The 26,100-nt window shown below is 47.6% G+C and overlaps 1 protein-coding gene across 2 annotated transcripts in view; it reads left to right on the top strand.

Annotated features, from left to right (window-relative positions):
* The window catches only part of DGCR2 (DiGeorge syndrome critical region gene 2), a 68,903-nt gene that overhangs the window by 22,991 nt on the left and 19,812 nt on the right, over window positions 1–26,100 (top strand). For both annotated transcript variants that reach the window (XM_082667257.1, XM_082667256.1), the window contains exons 2-4: window positions 9,014–9,136; window positions 23,830–23,955; window positions 24,674–24,884. In XM_082667257.1, coding sequence (XP_082523383.1) covers window positions 9,014–9,136; window positions 23,830–23,955; window positions 24,674–24,884 — 460 coding nt within the window. The remainder of the gene's footprint in view (window positions 1–9,013; window positions 9,137–23,829; window positions 23,956–24,673; window positions 24,885–26,100) is intronic.

Here is a 26,100-nt window from a genome sequence, read left to right as displayed (position 1 = left end):
CCACTGGGCCCCACCCTGAGCTCTTTCTGGGGAAGCATGTGCGAACCATGTTGGGGAGGCCGGGTAGCCTAGGACTAGGCCTGCGGATCACTAGGAGCCTGGGCCGGCCGTGGTGGCTGGGGAGAGGGGCCCCAACCCGCTCCTGCACTTCTGGGCTGAGTTTTGATTTCCCAAGTGATGGGCTTCTGCTGTATGCCATCTTCCTCCCTTTCTCTTTTTTAATAAATTTATGTATTTGTTTTTGGCTGCGTTGGGTCTTCGTGGCTGTGCGCAGGCTTTTTCTAGTTGCGGCAAGCGGGGGCTACTCTTCATTGTGGTGTGCGGGCTTCTCATTGCGGTGGCTTCTCTTGTTGCGGAGCACGGGCTCTAGGCGCTTGGGCTTCAGTAGTTGTGGCACTTGGGTTCTAGAGCACAGGCTCAGTAGTTGTAGTGCAAAGGCTTAGTCCGCGGCATGTGGGATCTTCCCGGACCAGGGCTCGAACCCGTGTCCCCTGAATTGGCAGATGGATTCTTTTTTTTTTTTTTTTTGCGGTACGCGGGCCTCTCACTGTTATGGCCTCTCCCATTGCGGAGCACAGGCTCCGGACGCACAGGCTCAGCGGCCATGGCTCACGGGCCCAGCCACTCCACGGCATGTGGGATCTTCCCGGACCGGGGCACGAACCCATGTCCCCTGCATCGGCAGGCAGACTCTCAACCACTGCGCCACCAGGGAAGCCCGGCAGGTGGATTCTTAACCACTGGTGCCACCAGGGACGTCCCCTTCTATTTCTTTCTTTCTTTTTTTTTTTTTTGGCCGCGCCATATGGCATGTGAGATCTTAGTTCCCTGACCAGAGATTGAACCCGGGCCCGGGCAGTGAAAGCACAGAGTCCTAACTATTGGTGTGCCAGGTAAGTCCCTTCCTCTATTTCTTTGTGGGTAAATGGTGAGAGGAAATCAGTTCCAGACAATTTAGGCCATGTACTAAATTTCATACAGAAACCTGAGACAGCTCACTTTACATAATTTAAAATGAGGCCGAGACTTGCTGACAAAGAAGAAATTGAATCTAGAGAAAGAATCTGTACTGCAGAGACATGACATTTCTACGGGGCACGAGTCCTCCAGGCCCCAGACATCACGTGGTTAAAGCAGTAGCTCTGGGCTTCTCTGGTGGTGCAGTGGTTGAGAATCCGCCTGCCAATGCGAAGGACACGGGTTTGGGCCCTGGTCCGGGAAGATCCCACATGCCGCAGAGCAACTAAGCCCGTGAGCCACAACTACTGAGCCCGCACTCTAGAGCCTGTGAGCCGCAACTACTGAGCCCATGCTCCTAGAGCCCATGCTTCACAAGAGAAGCCACCGCAGTGAGAAGCCTGTGCACACAACAAAGGGTAGTCCCCACTTGCCGCAGCTAGAGGAAAAGCCAGTGCATAGCAATGGAGACCCAATGCAGCCAAAGATTAAAATAAATAAATAAATAATTTTTTTTTAAAAAAAGCAGTAGCTGTCACCGTGTGGCTGGGGTTTCTAGGACTCCAAGAGGTCGGATGATTTTCATGACAGCACCAAGGGGTCGTCTGCCTTTCTCTCTCCCTCTCTCACAGGTGCAGAGTGCTATTTCTGGAGGCTACCTGATGTGATGGCCAGTGGGATATGTGCTTGGGATTCTCTCTCTTTTCATTCATTCATTCTTTCATTCATTCATTCTCTTTCTCCTTTCTTTTTTTTTTTTTTTTGCGGTACGCGGGCCTGTCACTGTTGCAGCCTCTCCGGTTGCGGAGCACAGGCTCCAGACGCGCAGGCTCAGCGGCCATGGCTCACGGGCCCAGCCGCTCTGTGGCATGTGGGATCTTCCCCGACCGGGGCACGAACCCGCATCCCCTGCATCGGCAGGCGGACTCTCAACCACTGCGCCACCAGGGAAGCCCTCTCCTTTCTTTTAAAGGGTTTTTTAAAAATTGTGGTAAAATTCACATGACATCAGGTCTACCACTTTAACCATCTTAAGTGTACAGGTCAGTGTGAGTACATTGGCAGTAGTGTGCAGCCATCACTGCCATTCATCTCCAGAACTTTTTCATCTTCCCAAACTGAAACTCTGTCCCCATCAGACAAAAGCTCCCATCCCCAACCCCCGGCCCCTGGCAACCTCTTCCACTTTATGTCTCTGTGGATTTGACTGCTCCAGGGACTTTATGTACGTGGAGTCGTACAGTACTTGTCCTCCTGTGTCTGGCTTGTTTCACTGAGTATAATGTCCTCAAGGTTCATCCACATTTTAGCATGTGTCAGAATTTGCTTCCTTTTTATGACCCAGTAATATTCCATTGTATGGACAGGCCACAGCTTGTTTATCCATCATCTGTTGCTGGACACCTGGGTTGTTCCTCCTCTTGGCTCTGGTGAGTCATGCTGCTGTGAGCATCAGAGGACAGGTGTCTGTGAGTCCTGGCATTCAGTTCTCTTGGACACATACCTAGGAGTGGGATTGCTAGCTCCTATAGTAACTCTGTGTTTAAGCTTTTTTTTTTTTTTCCTTATATTGGAGTATAGGTGATTTACAATGTAGTGTTAGTTTCAGGTGTACAGCAAAGTGATTCAGTTATACATATATCCATTCTTTTTTCAGATTCTTTTCACATATAGGTTATTACAGAGTATTGAGTAGAGTTCCTTGTGCTATACAGGAGGTCCTGGTAGTGTGTATATGTTAATCCAGCCTCTTAATTTATCCCTTCCCTTGACCTTTCCCCTTTGGTAACCATAAGTTTGTTTTCTAAGTCTGTGAGTCTGTTTCTGTTTTCTAAATAAGTTCATTTGTATCATTTTTAGATTCCACATGTAAGTGGTATCGTATGGTATTTGTTTTTATTTGTCTGACTTACTTCACTTAGTGTGATAATCTCTAGATCCATCCATGTTGCTGCAAAGGGCATTATTTCATTCTTTTTTATGGCTGAGTAATATTCCATTGTATATCTGTATCACATCTTTATCCATTCATCTGTTGATGGACATTTAGGTTGCTTCCATGTCCTGGCTATTGTAAATAGTGCTGCAGTGAACATTGGGGTGTATGTATCATTTCAAAGTATGGTTTCCTCCAGATATATGCCCAGGATTGGGATTGCCGGATCATATGGTAGCTCTATATTTAGTTTTTGAGGAACCTCCGTACTGTTCTCCATAGTGACTGCACCAGTTTACCTCCCACCAATAGTGTGGGAGGGGTCCTTTTTCTCTACACCCTCTCCAGCGTTTATTATGTGTTTAACCTTTTGAGTAAATGCTTGGGAAGCTTGTGTTTACACAGTTTCTCAGCTTTAATTTCAATACAGTAAATATTGATAGATGTATCCCATATAAACAAAAGATGTTTGGTGTTCTCAGAATTTTTAAGAGTAAAAAAAGGTTTTGAAATGAAAAGATTTGAGAACTAGTGTGAAAGAAGTTCGTGTTTTGGTGTTGTGGCCTTGCATGTACATGGTGAGGGCATGGATTATTTCAAAAAGCATCAACAATCCATTGGCTAGAGTAGCCAGCCAGGAGATAGTCATCACAAGAGGGGGCTGGGACAGGACCTTGGTGAACCCAGTAGTGAAAAGACGTGGAGACGATTTTTGAGCAGCTTTGTATGTGGCAGAAATTGTGCTGGATGCTTTGCAAGGGGACCCGAGAGGATGCTGAGGAAGAAAGGAAAGGGAATGTTGATTTACAGCTGGAGTAACACCAGTGAGACCCTCGGGAATCCCCATCGGACACAGTAAGCAGCTGACTGTGTGTTGGTCCCCGCCCAGCATTCAAGGCAGGCTGTGCCACGTCCTGACTCTCCCTGCTCCATTGACCACACTAGCACAATCACCTGGAGGGTTGCCCAGCACAAAGTGGTGCTTGGCAAATATTTTTTGAATGAGCAATTCACATGTGTTAACCAGTGATTCACAGGTTGGATTGCTTTCTGAACAGCCCCTACACTGTGCAGGTGAGTCAGGAAGGGAAAGAACCTTCCCGGGGATATCAGAACTGATGACACTTCGTTAGCGACTTAAAGAACAGAGTAGTTCAGTTCGGCAGACATTCCGTGGACACGTCCGTGTGTTAGGTGCTGGGTATGGGTAGATTTATTTCGACACTTAACTCTAGAACAGCGTTTGGCAAACTGCAGCCTGCAGCTGGCTGCTCGTTTTGGTCTTCTTTTGTCTTACACGTTGCTGCATCTCAGTGGTTCACTCCTTTTTACTGCTGAGTAGTATTCCATGGTATGGCTCCACTGCAGTTTGTTTATCCATTCAGTTGTTCAGGGCATTTGGGTTGTTTCCAGCTTTTGGCTATTGCAAATAATATTACTCTGAATATGTCTCTGTATGGTAATATACTTCTCTTGGATAAATCCCTAGGAGTGGAATGACTGTGTCATATAGTACGTATATATTCAGCCTTTTAGAAACTGTCAAACTGTCTTCCACAGCAGTTGTACCATTTTTACATTCCCACTAGCACTGTAGGAGAGTTCTAGTTAACTCACATATTGTCAGCTCTTGGTATCGTCATTTTTCATTTTAGCCATTCTAATATGTAATGGTATCTCATTAGGACTTTAATTTGCATTTCCTTAATGAGTAATGATGTTGAGCATCTTTTTATGTGTTTTTGCCATCTGTATCTTCTTTGGTTAATTGTGCATTCTTTTTTTTTTTTTTATTTTTGGCCATGCCTCAAGGCTTGTGGGATCTTAGGTCTCCAACTAGGGATTGAACCTGGGGTCCTGGCAGCCTGGCAGTGAGAGCACCAAGTCCTAACTACTGGACCGCCAGGGAATTCCCTAGTTAATTGTCCATTAAAATCTTTTGCCCATTTTAAGAATTGGGTGGGTTGTTTTCTTTTTATTGAAATATGAGAGTTCTTTATATATTCTGGATACAAATCCTTTATCAGATGTGTGATTTACAGTTCTTCTCTCCCAGTATGCAACTTTTCTTTTTATTCTCTTAACAATGTCTTTTGAAAAGGAAAGTTCTCTTTTTTTTTTTCTGTACGCGGGCCTCTCGCAGTTGTGGCCTCTCCGTTGCGGAGCACAGCCTCCAGACGCGCAGGCTCAGCGGCCATGGCTCACGAGCCTAGCCACTCCACGGCATGTGGTATCTTCCTGGACCGGGGCACGAACCCGTGTCCCCTGCATCGGCAGGCGGACTCTCAGCCACTGCGCCACCAGAGAAGCCATGTTCAGATTTCTTAAAGTGGCAGCTGAGGTCATTGATTTGAGACCTTTCTTCTTTTCTGATATAGGAATTTTAAGCATTTAAAAAAACGTATTTGTTTGTTTGTTTACAGCCGTGTTGGGTCTTTGTTGCTGCACGCAGGCTTTCTCTAGTTGCCGCGAGCAGGGGCTACTCTTCGTTGCGGTGCATGGGCTTCTCATTGCAGTGGCTTCTCGTTGTGGAGCATGGGCTCTAGGCGCTCGGGCTTCAGTAGTTGTGGTGCACGGGCTTAGTTGCTTCTCGGCTTGTGGGATGTTCCCAGACCAGGGCTCGAACCCGCGTCCCCTGCATTGGCAGGTGGATTCTTAACCACTGTGCCACCAGGGAAATCCCCTGATATAGAAATTTAATGCAATACATTTGCCTCTGTGAACTGCTTTAGTTGCATTTCACAAATTTTCATTAAATTAAAATGCTTTCTAATCTCCCTTTTCATTTCCTCTTTGACTCATAGGCTATTTAGAAGAATGTCAGTTGTTTTCTATATAGTTGGGGGATTTCCCAGACATCTTTCTGCTGTTGATTTTTAATTTAATTCCATTGTGATCAAACAACACACTTAAATTTGAACCTTTATGAATGTATTGAGATTTGTTTTATGGCTCATATATTTATCTATTATGGTGAATGTTTTGTACGCATGTGAAAAGAATGTGTATTCTGCTGTAGTTGGGCAGAGATTTCTGTGAATGTCGGTTGGGTCCAGCTGGTTGATAGCGTTGTTCAGGTTGTCTGTATCCTTGCAGATTTTCTGTCTGCTTGTTCTATCAGTTATTGAGAGAAGGGATTGAAGTTGATTGTGAATTTGTCTATTAGCAGTTACAGCAGTTTTTCCTTCATTTGAAGCTCTGCTATAGATGCAGAGACATTTAAGGTTATTATGTCCTTTATCACTATTAAATACCTTCTTCATTTATCGTAATATTATTTACACTGAAGTCTCCTTTGTGTGGTATTAATACAGCCACCCCTGGGACTTCCCTGGTGGTGCAGTGGTTAAGAATCTGCCTGCCAATGCAGGGGACACGGGTTTGAGCCCTGGTCTGCGAAGATCCTACATGCCGCGGAGCAGCTAAGCCCGTGCACCACAACTACTGAGCCTGCGCTCTAGAGCCCGCAAGCCACGACTACTGAGCCCGCATGCCACAACTACGGAAGCCCATGCGCCTAGAGCCCGTGCCCCGCAACAAGAGAAGCCACCGCAATGAGAAGCATGCCCACCACAACGAAGAGTAGTCCCCGCTCACCGCAACTAGAGAAGGCCCCCACGCAGCAACAAAGACCCAACACAGCCAAAAAATAAATCAAAAAAAAAAATATATATATATATATACAGCCACCTCTGCTTTCTTTTTTTTTTTTTTTTTTTGTGGTACGCGGGCCTCTTACTGCTGTGGCCTCTCCCATTGCGGAGCACAGGCTCCGGAGCGCAGGCTCAGCAGCCACGGCTCACGGGCCCAGCCGCTCCACGGCATGTGGGATCCTCCCGGACCGGGGCACGAACCCGTGTCCCCTGCATCAGCAGGTGGACTCCCAACCATTGCACCACCAGGGAAGCCCTCTCTTTTCATCCATGTGAGCATGCCATATCTTTTTCCATTGTTTCATATTCACCTATTTGTGTCCTTATATAAAGTGGGTTTCTTTTAGACACATGTAGTTTCATCGTAACAAATTCTGCCTTTTAATTAGGGTGTTTCGATCACCCCATATATTTATTGATCAGGCAAATTTAATTACAGTCTGCCATTTTGTCGTTTGTTTTCTATTTGTGGCAACCGTTGTTTCCTTTTCCCTTTGTTTATTCTTCCTTTGGGTTGAGTATGTTTTGTTCCTTTTGTCTTCCTCGTTGGCTTATTTGCTGTAGCTCTTGTGTTAGTTTAGTGATATTCAGCTTTAACTTATCACATTCATGAGACAGACCACTTTACCTGTAGTGTTAGAGCCTTTAAACGGTATGCTTCAGTTTCTCCTTTCCCGGCTTTTGTGCTGCTGTTGTCACAATTTTACTTCCACTCAGGTTATAAGCCCCACAATGGAGTATGGGTGCATTTGCTTTAAGTGCCTCCAGGTTGGCAGTCTTCTGTTTTTTCCTCTCAGAACTGAGAAGTGTTGTTCCACCATCTTCCAGCTTGTGTTGTTTCTAGTGAGAAATCTGCTGTCATCTTTACTTTGTTTTTCTGTGCATCATGTCTTTTTTATCTGCTTTTAAGACTTTTCTCTTTATTGCTGGTTTTAGGCAATTTGATTATGATGTGCCCTGGAGTATTTTTCTCTCTATTTCTTGTGTCTGTGGTTCATCGAGCTACTTGGATCTGTGGGTTTATAGTTTTCATCAAATTGGGGAATTTTTCTGCCATTGTTTCTTCAAATATTTTTTGTTTCCCCTCTGTGTACATGTGTACGGGTGGCTTGAAGTGGTCCCAGAGCCACAATTCATTTTTGTCTAGCCTTCTTTTCTTTCTGTTTAGAGTTTCTATTGTTTGTGCAGTGTGTTTGTATCTCTCACAGTAGGTTTCTTTCTTTGTGTCTTCCATATCTCTACTTAACATGTTTAATCTTTCCTCTAACTTCTTCAACATTTACAATACAGTTATAATAATTCTTAATGTTTTTATCTTTTCTGTCATTTCTGCCATTTCTGGATTGATTTTTTTTCCTCCTCATTTTGGTCATAATTTCCTGTTTGCATGTCTGGTAATTTTTTTATTGGATGGCAGACTATGAATTTTTTTTTTTTTTTTTTGCGGTATACGGGCCTCTCACTGTTGTGGCCTCTCCCGTTGCGGAGCACAGGCTCCGGACGCGCAGGCTTAGCGGCAATGGCTCACGGGCCTAGCCGCTCCGCGGCATGTGAGATCTTCCTGGACCGGGGCACGAACCCGTGTCCCCTGCATCGGCAGGTGGACTCTCAACCACTGTGCCACCAGGGAAGCCCAGACTATGAATTTTGACTTTCTGAGTTCTGCATATTTCTGCATATTCCTATAAATATTCTTGAGCTTTGTTTTAGGGTGTGACTTGGAAACAGTTTGGTCATTTCAGCTCTTCATTTTAATCTTGGTTAGTCAGGACTAGGGCAGCATTCAGCCTAGAGTTAATTTTTCCCCACTAACCAGGCAAGACTCTTCTGCATCTTGACCCAGTGCCCCATGAATTAGAAGTTGTTTCCAGTGTGGATCCTGAGAACAGGTGCTTTTGTGGCTCTGATGAGCTTCAGTTATTGTTATTGTTCCCTCTTACCCCAAGGATGGTCTCTCCCCGGCCGTGCCTGCTGATAGCACACCTGAGAGCCAGGGCAGGCGGGTGGCAGGAGCTGGCTGACCCCAGCCTCAGTCAGGCCCTTCGGTATTGAGTTACTCACTGTTTTGTCTGTCCCCTATTACAGTTGCTTCCAGAAACCACTTCCTTAAAGCACAGGTCTTGTAATGTCACTTACTGGCTAAATCACCTTTGCTCCATACAGCATGCGACCTGAAGTTCAAAATACCTTCCTCCCCCCGTTCCCCGTGGTCTCCGTTCGTGGCAGGCTCCCCTGTTCCTCCCTTCCTGCGCCATCCTATATGCACCTTGTGAAGCCTCGGGAGCCCCGTGCCCCCACGTCATCCAGGCAGTGGCCTGAGGCCCTGGGTGGGGGCGGCCTCTCCCCCTGCATTCACCTAGCATGCTGGCACCTCTGTCTGGTCAGTGTCTGTGTCGGCCCTGCCCCGTGTGCTCAGAGGTGCAGGTGGCACCGCATCCTCAACGGCCTCTTGCCTTTGGTCCCACAGAGCTGCGGTGCAACCCAGGCCAGTTTGCCTGTCGCAGCGGCGCCATCCAGTGCATCCCCCTCCCCTGGCAGTGTGACGGCTTGGTGACCTGTGAGGATGAGAGTGATGAAGCCAACTGTCCAGGTGAGTGTCAGGCCGGGGGATGCGTGTGGTGGCCGCCCTCCCCTCCTCCCTCTCTCTTTCTGTGTCTCTTTAAAAAATGCATGCCCAGTGCTGCAGGTCCCAGTGCGGCCGGTTGCAGGGCCAGGGCCATGGGGGGCATGAGGGGGCCCAAGAGGCCACATTTGGGGGCACCGCGGCCCACAGCGAGCCCCTGTGTGGCAGCCCTGGTGACCGGCCATGGCCCTCTTGCCATCCTGCCCACTTGGGCCCTGGAGACAGGGGTGGATGCCACACGAAATCTGAGTTGCAGCTCCTTTGCTCAGTTCTGCCCCCGTCCCCTCGATTAGGGTTGCCCCCAAGAGCAGCGTGTTCATGGCAGCCCTGGCTCTCAGCTTGGTCCAGGGTGTGTGCATGTGCCTGTGACACACACACATCACACACTCATCCGCTGAAGACCTGGGTGTCGGCTCGAGGTGTTGGACAGTATCTGCCTGTGAAGGTGGCTGTTGAGAGGCGACCCCTCCCGGTCATCCTGGATCCTGTTCTGGCTTGGCTATCTCTTGCATGTCTCTGGTTGAGGTGTCTGTCTTTTTGGTGACATTGGGGATAGTGGCGGCCAGGCTGGGAGCCTCCAGGGCAGGCCCATGTCTGGGAGCCCACCCAGTCATTGAATATCTTTGTGGGTGCGGGGTGCAGGCAGGGTCTCAGCTGTGACCTCCCTGATGTGGTGAAGTTTAAGTAAATCCATGGAAAGTCCTAGCCGTGCTAGGTCTGGCTGCTTTTGAACTTGGACTGCAGGACTTCTTGAGTGACCACAAGAGTTTATTTCATTGTCCTGCTAAAAGCCTGCTAAAATTATAACAAAAGAGTACAAAATATGTAAAACCACAGGGACCAAGAAAATGGGAAAAGATGACACAGTAGATCAGTAATTTCAGCAGTATTTTGGGGAGGTAGAAAGCAGATGGTGTGCCTGATGCAGTCTGGGCCTTCAGGACAGTCCCTGCCTTTCAGGGGCTGGAGCTGTCTTACCCAGACCCCCTGCCAGAGGCTTCTGGTGTTGTTTAGCCCCTGAGATGCATTCCTGTGACATTTGGAAGGTGGAAGGTAAGGGACCCCTTCTTCCCCTGGCCACAGTGTGGGTGTGTGGGCTCAGACAGTGGGAGCGTGGCAGGGCTGCAGAGTGGTGGTTGTCCCAGCAGCATTTTCTGCTCAGCGGTGGGTGGCAGACTGGCCTGCTCGCTCTCAGCTGCAGCACAGAGGGGGCATTGACGGTTAGAGGTGGCCCATTTTCTTTGTGCACCCCCCAGCCTTGTCAGTTGTTTGAAAGCACAAATTCCCTTTGTGTTGGAAATACCTATGTGGTCCCTGCTCTCCTGAGTGAACCATGTCTGATACAAACGGGAATGTAAAAGTTTTACTGGAGAAGAATTCACAGCTTTATTAAGAGACATTAAAGAAGACTTGAATAAGAAGAGACAGGGTGTTCTTAGCAAGGAAGTCTCAGTGTGGTAAAGCTGCCTGTTCTTCTTATATTGATCTGTGGATTCAGTGTTCTGGGAAATATGACAAGTCAGTTCTAAAACCCGTGGAAGGATAAAGTCCTGATATCATTTGTCCACTTTGAAGAAGAGAAAGAAGCACACACCAGCCTTGCCAGTGCTGAGGCTTCCTTCACAGTTGGCTCAGGGATTGGCTGGTGAGACAGAAGAGCTGCCAGAAATGGACCAGAGAAACTTGATTTGAGACAGAAGTGGATTACCCGTCACTAGACAAAGGATGGAGTCCGAAAGGAATGCCATCAGATCCCTGATGAACAGTGTTGGTTTCAGGTTAATTGAAGAAAAACTCCTGGAAGACCGTAGAGGAGAATACCTTTATGACCTTGGTAGGGAAGTTTTTTTTAAGTCACAAAAAAATGTTAACTCTTAAATAGAAACGACCAGTCTTACCAGATTAAAATTAAGGTCTCCCCTTTATCAAAAAGCCCCAATAAAGAATGTGAACAGACAAGTACAGAGTGGGAAGCCTATAAAGGATTATAATCCAGCGTGTGTAGAGGACTCCTGCGGATGGACAAAAGACGGTCAGGCATGTCAACGAATAAGAAAAACGAACAAGAATGGTGGCTCAACACATAAAGAGATGTCCTACCTCATTAGTATTCAGAGGCGACAGTGAGCTCCCACTTTGCAGATACTTAGATTGGCGAAACTGAGGACGTCTGACAAACCCGGGTGTTGGAGGTCTTTGGGCTGCTGGTGAGAGGGGTGCACTGACACACCCACTTTGGAAAACAGGCATTAACCTGCAAAGCTGAACATCCTCATATTCTGTGATCCAGGATTGCCATTTGGGGGAAGCTCTGGAGAAATTTTTGCAGTGCTGTTCATACTAATGTACAGCTTGGAAACAACCCAAATGTGTGTTCACATAGCGGAGTATTTGACCCAGCGACAGCAGGTGCCTGTTAGGTTCCTGTAGCAACATGGAAACTTTTTTTTTTTTTTTTGCAGTATGTGGGCCTCTCACTGTTGTGGCCTCTCCCGTTGCGGGGCACAGACTCTGGATGCGCAGGCTCAACGGCCATGGCTCACGGGCCCAGCCGCTCCGCGGCATGTGGGATCTTCCCGGACCAGGGCACGAACCTGTGTCCCCTGCATTGGCAGGCGGACTCTCAACCACTGCGCCACCAGGGAAGCCCAACACGGAAACCCTTAAAGCAGGATGTAGGTGACAGGGCAAGTTGCCCCAAAGTACACACAGTACAGTAAAGACAAGCATAACTGAGCACCATCTCATTTTCAGATACATCTGTGTGTGGTAAACCAAGAGGAAGAAAGGCTGAACAGCCCAGATACACAAAACCCGGGCTTCCGGTTCCTCGCTGGTGGGAAGACAGAGGTGTCAGCCTGGGAGAAGCAGACGTCGGGGTGCAGCCCTGTAGCAGATGACCTACTTAGTGGGGGCTGGGGGTTCATGACGTACTTTATTACTAGGCTTTACATCTTACATAAGTGCTGCATGTACTCTTTGGAATGTTTCAGATATTAGACAGCCTTGTTTGTTTTTTAAGAGAAGCCAATGGAAGGAAAGTGAAAACTGATGTGGCAGAGAAAATGCAGCCACGGGCCTGCTTGGGGGAGAGAACACCAGGAAATGAGCCAGTTTGCCCAGCAGGCCCTAAATGCCCAGGCTGGTGGGCATCTGGCTGGGGGTGGCTGGGCTTCCTCACTTCCTCACTTTCTCCACGGAGCTAGATGACTCTTCCATGGCAGACATGAAGCTTATTTTCCAGACTTTGGCCGTCCAGTATGGTAGCCACGAGTCACGTGTGGCTTCTGAGTGCCTGAAATGTGGCCGTTTCCAACTAAGATGCACCACAACTGTAAAGTATACACTGAATATCAAAGAGTTAGTACAAAAAAGTAAAACACCTCATTAATACTTTTTAATATTTATTACATGTTGAAATTATAGTACTTTGAATATATTGGGTTAAATACAATTATTAAAATTAATTTCATCTCTTTTGAAATGTGGCTTGCATTATATTTCTGTTAGATAGCACTTGGACTTACAGTCTGCAGAATAGGAGGTACCAGGCCCAGCAGAGGGGAGCCATGGAGGTGGTAAACAGAGGAATTAAGAGAAATTCTCTATGGGGACAGATGAGACCCTTGACCATATCTTCTGCCCTGCTCCCCAAATGGTCTGTTTCCTCAGGCAGGGGGTTGCCGGAGTCTTTTCTGGAGAAATTGGTGCATCATGGATGAGGTAGAAGCGGTATCAACAAGCTGGAGGGTTCTCACCTTGAACTCACCTGAACCCTACCAGCACCTGGCCCACGAGTACCTACAGAGCCTCTGGCAAGCTGGACCGCCTTCCTCTTAAACATGAAAGACACCCAGTGCTCTCTAGACTCTGGAAGAAAACAGCCACGGGATGCTCCCTGGACTCTGGATAGAGCATCCTAGACCAAAAGGACCAGCACAGAGTGGCTGAGGTAGCTAACTCTGCTGTGTGTAAAATAGCAGTTAGATGTGGGGGCTCAGAACCAAGCTGCCTGGGCTGGTTCCCCGCCTCCGCCTCCTCCGGCTGTAGTCCTGTGGGCAAGATGCTTTTTGAACTTCATTGTCCTCACTTGTGAGACGGGGGATAATAGTGCCTACCTTAGGGTTGCTAGAGGATTGATGTACACAAGGTGTGCTTAGAGCAGAACACAGCACTCAGCAATCACTCACTATATGTTAGGTCTTATTTTATTAATTCAGGGAGTAAAAGAAAACTTTAGCAATATATTCTTCTTGTTTTTTTTGTGGCTGCGCTGCATGGCATAGCAATATATTCTGATGTCAGCAAAATGGCTGTCTCAGAAACTTCAGACGCCCGTTCTGCCATGCATACATTCAAAAAGCAACTAGAAGATGGGTAAAATAACTTCATGGAAGCTCTGGAAAACGGTCAAAGTCTATAGCAACCATGGGAACACCCAATCAGGAAAAAGCCACATTCAAGTGGTAGGAAATATCATGGCATTTTTACTCACCCTTGGCCCACTTCCTCCCCCAGTGGCACAGCACAGTCTAAAAGAAGCAACAACCCAATTCCAAATTCCTTGCCTCCAACCAGAGGGAGCAGAGTGACCTTATTTGCAACATTCTGACCTGTCTGGGGGCTGCCTGAGGGACTGATGTCTGTTTTTTCTGACTTGGAACTCAGATAGGGAAAAATTACATAGTTTGGATCTCAGCCAGCAAAAAACTGCAGAAAGTGTCAAGCAATGCTCACAAAAACTGGGTACAGACCTGCAGGTGCCTGGGGTAAGGGACTGTGGGTGGAGGAATACAATAGTACGTCCAAGACCCTGAGAAGCAGGTGACTGGCTCTGGGAAATTAAGACATTTTAAAGCAGGCATATATACTTAAGAATCAAAAGAAGTTCACACACAGGACCAGACACAATGCAAGTATAGAAAAGGCCTAAGAAGACGTTAAGCCTTCACCCTGAGCTGTTCTCAAGGCTTAGAATAAACCCTGCTAATTAATGAAGGTCTTCCCCAATACAGAGCCAGTCTGCAAAGATTGGGAGAGGATTTATTCAAATGCCTAATTTTCAACAACAAAATAACAGACATACAAAGAAGCAGGAGAACACAGCCCATTTGAAGGAAGAAAATTATGTGGCAGATACGATCCCTCAAGAAACAGTGGGCCTCAGACATACTAAAGAAAGGCTTTAGAGCTACCATCTTAAGTGTGCTCAAAGAGGTGAAGGAAAATATGGACAAAAAACTAAACTGAATTGAAAACTTCACTAGAAGCAGGCTCCAACAGGCAGAAGAAAGACTAGGTGAGCTTGCACACTGAACATTTGAAATTACTGAGTGTTTGGAACAGAAAGAGCAAAGAAAGGTGAACAGAGCCTTGGGGACTTGCAGGATCACCCAACAACAACCAACAGAATGCACATCTTTTTACTCAAATGTACATTTAACATTCTCTAGGCTAGACCATATATTAGGCCACAAAATAAGTCTGAACAAATTTAAAAGATTGAAATCATATAAATCACAGTGGAATGAAACCATAATAGGTATCAACAGTAGAAGGAAAACTGAAACATTCACAAATACATGAAAATTCAACAGTATACTCTTAAACAGTCGTGAGTCAAGAAGAAATCACACAGGAAATTAGAAAATATCTTGAGATAAATGAAAATGAAAAGAACAAACCATAGACTTCCCTGGTGGCACAGTGGTTAAGAATCTGCCTGCCAATAAATAAATAAACAAATAAATTTATTTAAAAGAAAACAACAAACCAAAACTTAGGGGCTGCAGCAAAAATGGTACTAAGGAAATATGTAGCTGTAAACACTATATTAAGAGAGAGAGAGAGAGTGTCAGCTGGAGGGAGGGAGGAAGGGTCTCAAATCAACAATCTAACTTTACACCTTAAGGAAGTAGAAAAAGAAGAACAAACTAAACTCAGTGCTAGCAGAAGGAAGAAAATAATAAAGATCAGAACAGAGGTAAACAGAATAGAAAAACAATGGAGAAAATCAACAAAACCAAAGGTCAACAAAATTGACAAACCTTTAGCTAGATTGACTAAAGAGAAAAGACTCAACTTCTTCGTAGAAACACCGAATAGCTAATGATGCCACTGCTGTGGAAGGGCCCAGAGGCCGTGGGGGCCCTGAAATGGGGAGAAAAATAAAGTGAGTGAAGCCGGGAAAGAAAAAAGAGAGTAAAGACTCAAATAACTAAAATAATAAATGAAAGTTGAGGGGACTTCCCTGGTGGTCCAGTGGTAAAGAATCTACCTTCCAGTGGGGATGCGGATTCGATCCTTGGTTGGGGAACTAAGATCCCACATGCTGCAGGGCAACTAGGCCCACGCGCCACAACTACTGAGCTTGCGCGCCTCAACAACAGAGCCCACCTGCCGCAGATTGCAGAGCCCACACACTCTGGAGCCCGCGCGCCACAGCTAGAGAGAGAAAACCCGCATGCCACAACTGGAGAGAAGCCTGCGTGGCAATGAAAGATCCCACGTGCCGCAGCTAAGACCTGACGCAGCCAAAACAAAAAAAAACAAAAAAAAAAACAAATGAAAGTTGGGACATAGGGGCTTACACACCGTGATCAAATGGATTTATTCTTGGAATGCAAGGGTGGTTCAAAAAACTAAAATGTGTAATATACCACACTAGTAGAATGTAGGAAAAAACACATGATCTTCTTGATGCAGGAAGAGCATTTGGCCAAATTAAACATTCTTTCATGGTGAAACACTCAACAAGCTAGGAATAGAAGGAAACTACCTAAACATAATAAAGGAGGAGCTTAGTGGAAGAAGAGGAGCTGGGAGTCTGCCATCCCCTCCTTAAATAAAGAACCATGACTTTCAGCTGAACTGGTATCCCCCATACCAGAGACCCCCTGTTTTACTTTTTTAGTAAATCCCCCATGTTCTGCTAGGGTGAAGGAGGGGCAGGTTTCCTGAGCACACCATGCAGGGGTTGGGAGCTGGGTGTGTGGACTGCCTTCTCCCTGATTTTTTAAAAAATTAATTAATTTATTTATTTTTGGCTGCATTGGGTCTTCATTGCTGTGTACGGGCTTTCTCTAGTTGTGGTGAGCGGCAGCTACTCTTTGTTGCGGTGCACAGGCTTCTCATTGTCATGGCTTCTCTTGTTGTGGAGCATGGGCTCTAGGTATGCGGGCTTCAGTAGTTGTGGCACACGGGGTCTAGAGTGCAAGCTCAGTAGTTGCGGCACATGGGCTTAGTTGCTTTGCGGTATGTGGGATCTTCCCAGACCAGGGATCGAACCTGTGTCCCCTGCTTAGCAGGCGGACTCTCAACCACTGCGCCACCAGGGAAGTCCCTGCCTTCTCCCTGATTTAATACGAGAAGTTTCGTATCTCCAGAAAAGGCTTGAGAGTAGTGCAGTGAATAGTGCAGTGAACGCTCCTGTAGCCCTTACTTGCATTCATCAGCCATTAGCATTTTGCTACAGTTGCTTTCTCTATGTACATTTTTTTCTGAACTCTTTGAGAGTGTATTACAGATATGATATTTACCCCTAAATATTCAGCATCTTCTGAGAATGAGAACAATCCACTCTAATCACAGTACAATTTTCACATGCAAGAAACTTACTATAACACTATTATCTTATATATAGTCCATATTGAAATTTTTTTCAATGGTCACAAAAGTGTCACTTACAGGTTTTTTAAACTTTTAAGTCCAGGATTTAGTCAAAGGTTACATGTTGTATTTTCTTGCCATCTTGCTCTGTCCTTTAGTCAAGAGGTGTCCCCAGCCTTTTTATTTATTTATTTATCATTTATTTATGTTTTATAAATTTATTCATTTATTTTTGGCTGCGTTGGGTCTTCATTGCTGCGTGCAGGCTTTCTCTAGTTGAGGCGAGCGGGGGCTACTCTTCTGTTGCAGTGCGTGGGCTTCTCACTGGGGTGGCTTCTCTTGTTGCGGAGCACGGGCTCTAGGCGCGCGGGCGTCAGTAGTTGCAGCATGTGGGCAGTTGTGGCTTGCGGGCTCTAGAGCACAGACTCAGTAGTTGTGGCGCATGGGCTTAGTTGCTCCATGGCATGTGGGATCTTCCCAGACCAGGGCTCGAACCCTTGTCCCCTGCATTGGCAGGAAGACTCAACCACTGCGCCACCAGGGAAGCCCCAGAAAACTTTTTTTTAAATCATGAGTTCGTATTTGCTGTACCTCCGATTCTAATCTAGACTTCCTCCTCTCTTCCCCCATCTCATATTTGTACCTCCCTTTCCCATAAGAACGAACCCTGGTTCCCAGCACCATCTGTATATGTACTCATTTGGCCAATTCTAAAGTACACATAAAAGAGTTTTGGAATTACTGCTCTTGTACCACGGCCAAGAACAAACCTACTAACTAAATTCTAGGATTTCTTCTCAGTTCTTTATGATGTTAGACTGTGTTGCACTGAGGGGGTACAGTCATTGTCTAGTCAGAAGCCACCGGATTCATTCCTGTTTTTCTTCTGTGTGATGTGTTAACGTCTGAATGTTTGCATTCAGTTTTAGGACTTTGCCTCCTCATCTTCATTTATTTTTTAATTGAGATATAAATCATGTACCATAAAATTCATCCCTTTAAAGTGTACAATTTCATGGGCTTTAGTGTATCCACAAGATTAACTGATTTTTTTTTAGAATATGTAAAACATTAGCAAGATTCAAAACTTGTAACTGTATAAAAACATACACTTAGAAGTTCTATTTCCCTTTACCTGTTTCCACCATATCCAATAGGCCACTAGCTTGATTGGTTTCTGGCCTATCTTTTGAGTTTTGGGCATTTTTTTGATTACAAAAATAAGCAAATGTGTGTATATTTTACTACTTGTTTCTTTTTCTTTACCCTTTCTTACATAAAAAAAGTGTCTTACTGTGTGTACTTTTTGCCCTGATTTTTTTTCTTTTTTAATTCAGTAGAATATCCTTAAAATAACTCTGTATTAATTCATAAAGTTTTTTTTTTAAAAAATTCTTTCTTACTGTTATATTGCTCTCCATCTTAGGAACGTACCGTATTTTATTTAGCCAGTCTCCTATGTGTGGGCCTTTAGGTTGTCCTCATTAGTTTGCTATTAAAAATAACGTCACAGTAAGTAACCTTGTGCATATGCGGGGTTATGGGGGGGGCTTTTTTGTTTTGGAGGGAGTTTTGGAGATGTATCATCAGTGTAAATTCTTAAATGTCGAATTGCTGGGTCTAAGGGTCAATGTATATAGTTTGCAAATTTCTTACTTTGCCCAGCTGCTGGCCTAGGATTTAGCTTTCTAGGCTCAAATAAATTTGGAGTGATTTACTTCTAAAATAAGACAATTTTGAGACTGACAAATGCTAAACTGGATGGTATACTGGGACAGCGGGCATAACCAGGCATCTTAGGACATGTCACCTTCTCTACGTTATCACTTGTCCTTCTGTTTTCCAGTTGTTGTTTTTTTTTTTTTAAATAAATTTATTTATTTATTTTTGGCTGTGTTGGGTCTTTATTGCTGCGCGCGGGCTTCCTCTAGTTGCGGGGAGCAGGGTCTGTTCTTCAGTGTGGTGTGCGGGCTTCTCATTGCGGTGGCTTCTCTTGTTGTGGAGCACGGGCTCTAGAGTGCAGGCTCGGTAGTTCTGGCACACGGGCTTTTAGTTGCTCCGCAGCATGTGGGATCTTCGCGGACCAGGGCTCGAACCCGTATCCCCTGCATTGGCAGGCGGATTCTTAACGACTGTGCCACCAGGGAAGTCCTGTTTTCCAGTTTTTAGAACTTTGTCATTCTCTTAACTGTTCTGTTTGTCCTAGTGACTGCCTTTTTAAAAATCCTGTTACTGGACTTCCCTGGCAGTCCAGTGCTTAAGACTCAGTGCTTCCACTGCAGGGGCATGGGTTTGATCCCTGGTTGGGGAAGTTCTATATGCCGCACAGGGGGGCCAAAAATAATAATAATAAAATAAAATCCCATTACTGTTGTTTTAATGGGTTTCAGAGAACAAGGTGTGTTTGTTCAATCTGATATCTTTAACCAGAAGCTTCAAAAATGTTATTAATCTGGGATTTTTATATCCAGAGAAGTCAATGATATATGAGGATAAAATAAAGAAATTGTAGATATGAATAGACTCATAAATGTTGCTATACCCTTTCTTAGAAAGATGTGATCTTGTAAAAGGAGAGGGTTAAGCAAGAAAGAAGATGACCTGGGGTCCAGGAAACAGGGTCCCAGGGCAGGAGGGTAGCAAAGTGGACCCGAGGATCACAGCCAAGCCCCAGCCCAGAGAGCGGCCCATTCAGCCTGGAGCTGGAAGGTAGGCAGGGATTCCAGGAAACAAAGTGGAGCCAGGTGGCTCTGACACAGTGTTTTGAGTGTTTAAAATTTTTACTGTTAGCCTTTGTTATCTGCTGTAGTAGCTGAAAAAATCAGTGGTTGATATACAGAAAGCTAAGAAAAATTTAAAACCGATGCAAATATTAACTCCAGGAAAAAAGAAAGTTGTTAGAGGATCGAAATAACCTTAGTATGCTATTTGGTTCACAAGTGAAGAATACTTACATTATTACATTATTCTACTGACTTTAGTTTTGAGATTGATGCTACTCTGTTGGGAAGGTAAGAGTGTATGTGAGCTAATAATAAGCCTGCCTGACCTTAAGTCAGTGGGTAACACTTAAAATTGATAACACTAGAAATAGCAGGGTAAACCTATTATTCGGAAATATAGACATAACAGAAGAAATAAGTAAAAATAAGTAATTCTTTTTAAACTACCGGAAGAAGTAAGAAAAAATAATTTAAAAACTATCTGAAGAATTTTCTGTGGGAAATGGGATTAGGAGCAGGGGACTGGGGGAGGGGAGGCAGGATTTCTATTTCATCCTGTGATGTACATACCTAAGAATTGAGAAGACCTTGAGGGAGGAGCCCCACTCAGGTCAGTCTGCTTCTGCCACAGCACTCCTGGCATCTGAGAGCTGTGGCCACAGGTGGAGTGTGCCTGGGACTGGTGGCTTCAGCTTCTGTCCCAGGCAGTAGCAGAAGGTAAAATGTCCCTTCTGTGAACTTGTGCCCTGAGACATTCATGGACCTATAGGAGCCGCCGGAGGGAGGCAGATTTTGAACTTGAAACTTATAGGGCTGTGTTTTTGCAGTTAATCTCTGTGTACCGCATATACTGTCCACATGGGTATAAAATGGGAAGACAGAGTGCTCATGTTGGCATGTCCCTGATGGAACAGAGACAGAGATGGTGGTCCCTGGGGCTCCCCCAAACCATCAAACTTTAGCCCAGTGAGATCCCCCTGAGCGACATGACTGGCCCCAGCTGTGGGGAAAGAGAATCAGTTTAAAGAACGTGTTCAGCGTAACGGAAATGCTATTAGTAACTGTATTTCCTGACTCTGGTTTTAGAAATCCTGCGTTGGTTAGCAAGTATTGGTTAACTTAGAGACATTTGATTTTTGACCATGATTCTAAACCTGTTTGGTGTGAAATAGGACAGTGACATGTGTCCCGACAGCTCAGAACACTGAAGAGGCTCCAGTCTGTCCTGCCCTCTCCCTCATTCGGAGACGTTACAGGCTCATCTGGACAAGTTTTAAGTTTCTGGAAACACAAATTAGAATCACTCACATTTTGTCCTTTATTTGCACATCATCTTCTTTTCCGGCCACTTGCTGTTGGGAGCAGCAAGCAAGACACCGCCTGCCCTGACTACTGACTCAGATTCCCCGTTGGACTCGAGGCCTCCAGCTCTTGCTGCCCTGATCTCCAAGGGCACACGAGGGTCCTGAGGCGGGACACTTCTCCTCTGAAGCAGGTCTGTCACGGCCTTGCCTGCCTCCCCATCTCAGACATTCCCTCTTCCTCAGATTTTCAGTAGCGTTTCAGCCGGGTCTCCTCCTTGGGCTCCCATTCTGAAGTCCGGGGACGGACATCTGAAGAGAGAGGAGCACTCCTTCGGAGACGTCAGGGCTGGACTCAGGTTGGGTTCCAGGCTTGGACTCATCCCCGTCCCCACCACAGGGAGTGAGAGTGAGACCTCCCACTAAGGGGTCAGGGCCACCTGCTGCCGGGTGCCTGGGACAGTGCCTAGAGCTGCTCTGGGGCGTCTGCACCCTGAAACCCGCACTCTGGGGCTGGCCGCACACCCTCCAGCTGGCCGCCGCGCTGTCTGTGGGGCTCAGAGAAAACTCCTTATTGTCAGAGGTGGTCCTAAGAGTGCTGTAAGGCTGCTGATCCAGTGAACTCTGCCTTCCCCAGCCACCCTCACCTCTTGCTTCTGGCCCCCAGGACACTCAGGGGGCCTGTGTCTGTTGGTGGGTTTCGGTGGCAGCATGTAATGGACGCTGAATAATGAGTGATGAGGGGGTGGATGTGGGCGTTTGGATATGAAGGAAAATGGAGTAGAGAGGAAGGCTCAGAATTGCTGCCTGAACCACAGAGAAGCCTGCTCATCACAGAGCAGCGTCCTCCACCGCCACCAGGCTTTCTGGTTACTTTACTGTGCTGTTTCACCTGCCCCCCCACCCCCTCCCCGGGCTGCAGATGGCTTCACTGCGGGCAGCATCCTGGCCACCTGGTGTTTGGTGCCCCCGGCAGAACCGGTCCTTTTCTTTCTCTCCCCTCTGCCCTAGATTCCTCGTCCCTCTGTGAGCAGTTTGACCGGTTGTATACCAGGTGCCCAGGTGCTGTGCTTGGTCTGGGGAAGAGGCCAAGACCAAGTGGAACCACAGGTCTTGCTCGTTTGAGCAGGCAGAAGGGAGGTGTGAAGAGCAGGCAAAAGGGAGGTGTGAAGTGCAGGCATAGCGAAATACGCTTCAGCTACACCCAAGCTGGTCTTCAAGCTTGTCGCAGGCATGCCCGGTTTTGGCCTTTGCCCAGGCTGCGCCCTCTGCCTGGGAGGGCTCTGCTCCCCTCCCTCCTTATCCCTCAGCCCAGTGGGGATCTGCCCACTCCTCTGCCTGGCGCCCTGGAGGGACAGAGGCAGGGGCTTTGCATTGTCTCCTCCGGGGAGCGGGAAGTGGTGGTTCTCAGACATGTGCACGGGGCACCCCAGTCCCAGAGAGCTGAAGCCGTCCCACCCCAGGGCAGTGTTTGAAGAGGGCAGCTTCTCCTCTAGGTCTTTGCCTGGGGTCCAACTTATCTCAGGCACTGGGAACACATTTTATGTGTTAGAGTGATTGGCAAGCTGATCCCATCACCTGCCTGGGAAGGGACTATGGAAACTCCGAGGAAATACTCTACTGAGTAGTTAGTGGAAGAGGGACAAAGCTGCTAGGGTCTCAGAAGGACACACATGTGCTTCTTCTACAAAAATTATGAAATGCAGGCAGCTCCAGCTTGGAACCTTAGGAGTTGTGGTAATTAAAGAAATCGATTCACAGATGCTGAGCAGCCATTGAAAGTGATCTTCACTAAAGAATATGGAAAGCTGTTTATAGTCTTCAGCTTGCAAAGCAAATCATAAAATAGTGCTTGACGTGATCCCAATAGTTTTAAGGATTTGTGTAGAAAGGAGAGATTGGAAGGGCAGCAACCTCTAGAATAGTACAGTTTATCTGTTTCGTCTTTTCAAACTTCTGTATTTCTCAAATATTTTACATTGAATATGTGTTATTTTATAATTGGAAAAAATAAAGATGATTTATTAAATAAAAACAGTGCCAGGGAATTCCCTGGCGGTCTCCTTTCACTGCCAGGGCCCAGTTCAATCCCTGCTGGGGAATGAAGGTCCTCTGCCCCTGCCCGCAGGTGGGAGAGGTGGGGACTGCCTGTTGCCATGCCACGCCCCTACCACGCCCATCGCCCCACCTTGGCATGCGCCACGCCCCTCCTGGGCCACACTCCACCACCACCCACCCCACCACCCCCGCCTGGCCTGAGGTTGTTGAGCCAGCTGCAGGCAGGTGTCTGTTGTGTCTGCGAAGTCGTGCAGACCAAGTTCATCGCCTGTGCTGATCCTGTACCGGTATCCTCCACCAGGCGCCCCCCAGCAGGCAGAGCGCAGAGGCCCCTCGGAAACATAGCCCCTGGCTCTCTCCTGCCTTGGGTAAATCTCCTCACTTCTCTGGGTCTCCTTTCTCAGACCTGCGAATTACTCTTGGACCACCACACATAAAGCTAGCATTCTTCCTCACCCTGAGCTTTCTGGTCACACTTTAACCATGCTCCAGGCCTGCTGCACACGAGGGCCTGTGTCAGGTGCCCTGACCCTGGCCTTGAGGCTGAGAGAGGGGCAAGCAGACAGAGAGGGCCACACACAGCTAAGAGGGGAGGCTCCAGGTCAGTGGGGGAGCAGCCTGGACTCTGCAGAGAACCCCCTGTGGCCAGGGATGCAGGAGGGTGTTAAGCAGGAGTGGCTGACCCTGTGATGTGCCCACAGTAGCCTGTTAGAAAATGCAACTGAGAGTCCCCATTTCGTAGTCATAATGAAAAATGAAGACTGCCCAGGCGTAATTTCAGCAAGAAGCTCATGTAACCCATTTGGCATGAACGGCACGTTTTAGAGTTCTAAAGAAAACCTGAATAGATGGAATCTGTGCTTCCTCCTCCCTGCCCTCCCAATCCCCCCGCCATCTGACTGTACCGGGGTTCACTTTGGCGTCTGGCCCTCATGAGCAGTGTTGACAGCCACTCTCTCTCTGCTTTCAGAAGTGATCGGGGAGGCGCGTCCTTACCATGGGAAGGAGGCTGTGGATCCGAGGCCGGGGCGGGCTCGAGGCGGCGACCCCACGCACTTCCATGCCATGAATGTGGCGCAGCCCGTCCGCTTCAGCAGTAAGTTGCAGACCTGCCCTGTTCATGAACAAAGGCTCACCCCCCACGTAGTCCCTGGCTCTCCCATGCCACTTGGCTGTGCCGGGGTGTCCACCTAAAATAGCCCTTCAGGGCCTCCTTTGATGGGTGAAGCTGCACAATGACCTGCCCAAAGCCACCCAGCCCGAGTGAGGAAGCCATGACCTGAACCCAGGCTCTGGAACCAGGCTGATTTTTTTTTAAGAGATGGTTATTACCTTTGGGGACTGAACTGTACCCACCCTTTTGTAGGTGGAGAAGCAGGCTCTCCCTCCATTTAGAAATTTTTTTAAATAACTAGTTATTTAATGAACTCTCTACAATATTAGGAGTTTAAAAGAGCAGAATAAATTTAAGGAAAATTGAAAGGCAGAAAAACCACAGCTGAAACCCCCTTCTGAGTAGACATACTTAGGTGTGGTGATGTAGTGGGAATGCTCACACTGCCAGCCTGAGGAGTTCTACCAGCTCATCAGCCACTTTACTCAGCGAACTCAGCGGCTGGTCTTGACTGCCCAGCGGCTACAGCCTCATACAACTGGGAGGCTTATGGTCTTGGAGGCAGAGCTCCCCTGTTGAGCCTCAGCTTCCCCCTTCTTGGGTGGTTTCTGAGCTGCTTAGATGCAGCATGTACAATTGCATTTTGGAGTGAGGATGCTAACTTGGGGGACAACTCCCCGCCGTCTTTCATGTTTCCTAGGGAAGTGCCCGACAGGGTGGCACCACTACGAGGGCACGGCCAGCTGCTACCGAGTCTACCTGAGCGGGGAGAACTACTGGGATGCTGCACAGACCTGCCAGCGCGTGAACGGGTCCCTCGCCACCTTCTCCACTGACCAGGAGCTGCGCTTCGTCCTGACCCAGGAATGGGACCAGCCCGAGCGGAGCTTCGCGTGGCAGGACCAGCACAAGTGAGTCCGGGGTGGGGTCCGGGGCCTGTGGAGTGCCAAGGCCTGCCTAGCATGATGGCCTCCAGGACGTAGCCTCTGGCAGCCCGCAGCAGCCCCGCCCCCTGGAAGCAAATGGAGATGGGGGTTTAGGGTAGGTGTTGCGACGGGGCAGGGTCTCTCAGAGGGGCAGGGATGGGCTGCCACCTTGTGTCACCTTGAGCCAGTCCTTTTCGTTGGTCCCCCTGTGTGGGTTCTGCTGCAACTGCAGGGGGTCTGGGCCTGTGTCAGGAGGGGCTGCTCCACATGGGGCTTCGTAGGCCTGGTTCACGGGCCATGCAGGTAGGTGGGGCGATCCTTCTGAGAAAGTGGGCTCTGCCAGGCCCGTGCTCAGTGCCTTCCATGGGCCCACTCGTTCAGTCCCCCAGACACCACAGGGCCCAGGGTGGTGACCAGGGCACGTATTAACTGGGGTGTGCCAGGTTCCAACCCAGGCAGTCTGGCTCCGGACCTGGCCTAGACCCCCAGGCTCCACAGCATCAGAGAGCAAGTGTGGAAACTGGCCAACTGCCGGCCTCTCCCAGGCCCAGCATTCAGGGGGCTTTGTTCTGGGGTCAGATGTGTGCTGAGGACCCCTTCCACACTGCCGGGGCCAGCAGTGGATCACAGGGTCACCATACTGCCAGTGCTCCCTCCGCACAATGGCAAAGGCTGCCACACTGCCATAGGAACGCAGTGACCGTGGCAGGTGGAGGCTCCACCGTTATGCCCTGTGAGCTTGGCAAATCACCAAAGTGAGAAAGATAACTCCCAGCTCGCTGGGTGGTTGAGTCCTTGGAAAAGGGAGGGGTGGGAATGTGCCCTCAGGATGGGCACATGCATGGTGGGGGCTGGAGGGGCAGAGTGGCACCCACGGCAGCTGGGGACCCACTGATGGACATCTCCAGAGCTGGGAGGCTGCGGTCGGGAGCACCTGCTGGGTGGGAGGCTCCAAGGGAGGCAGTGTGTGCTCATAGGGGTTGTCTTTTATTGAGGTGTAATTCACATGCCATAAAACTCACCCCTCAGAGCATACTACTCTTTGGTTTTAGTGTATTCACAGGTTTGTGTCCACCAAGAACTAAATTGATTTTACTTAGAATGTAAAAGCTTTATTGGTTCAGCTAATAAGAAGAGTCTTGGCAGGAGTCACCCGAGATAAAAACTTTTTCTGACTAGTGAGTTTATTATTTAGAATTTT

Source organism: Grampus griseus (assembly GCF_964374135.1).
Source record: "Grampus griseus genome assembly, chromosome: 12".
NCBI lineage: Eukaryota > Metazoa > Chordata > Mammalia > Artiodactyla > Delphinidae > Grampus > Grampus griseus.
Note: the sequence above shows the minus strand (reverse complement) of the source record. Positions and strands in the feature narration are given on the sequence as shown.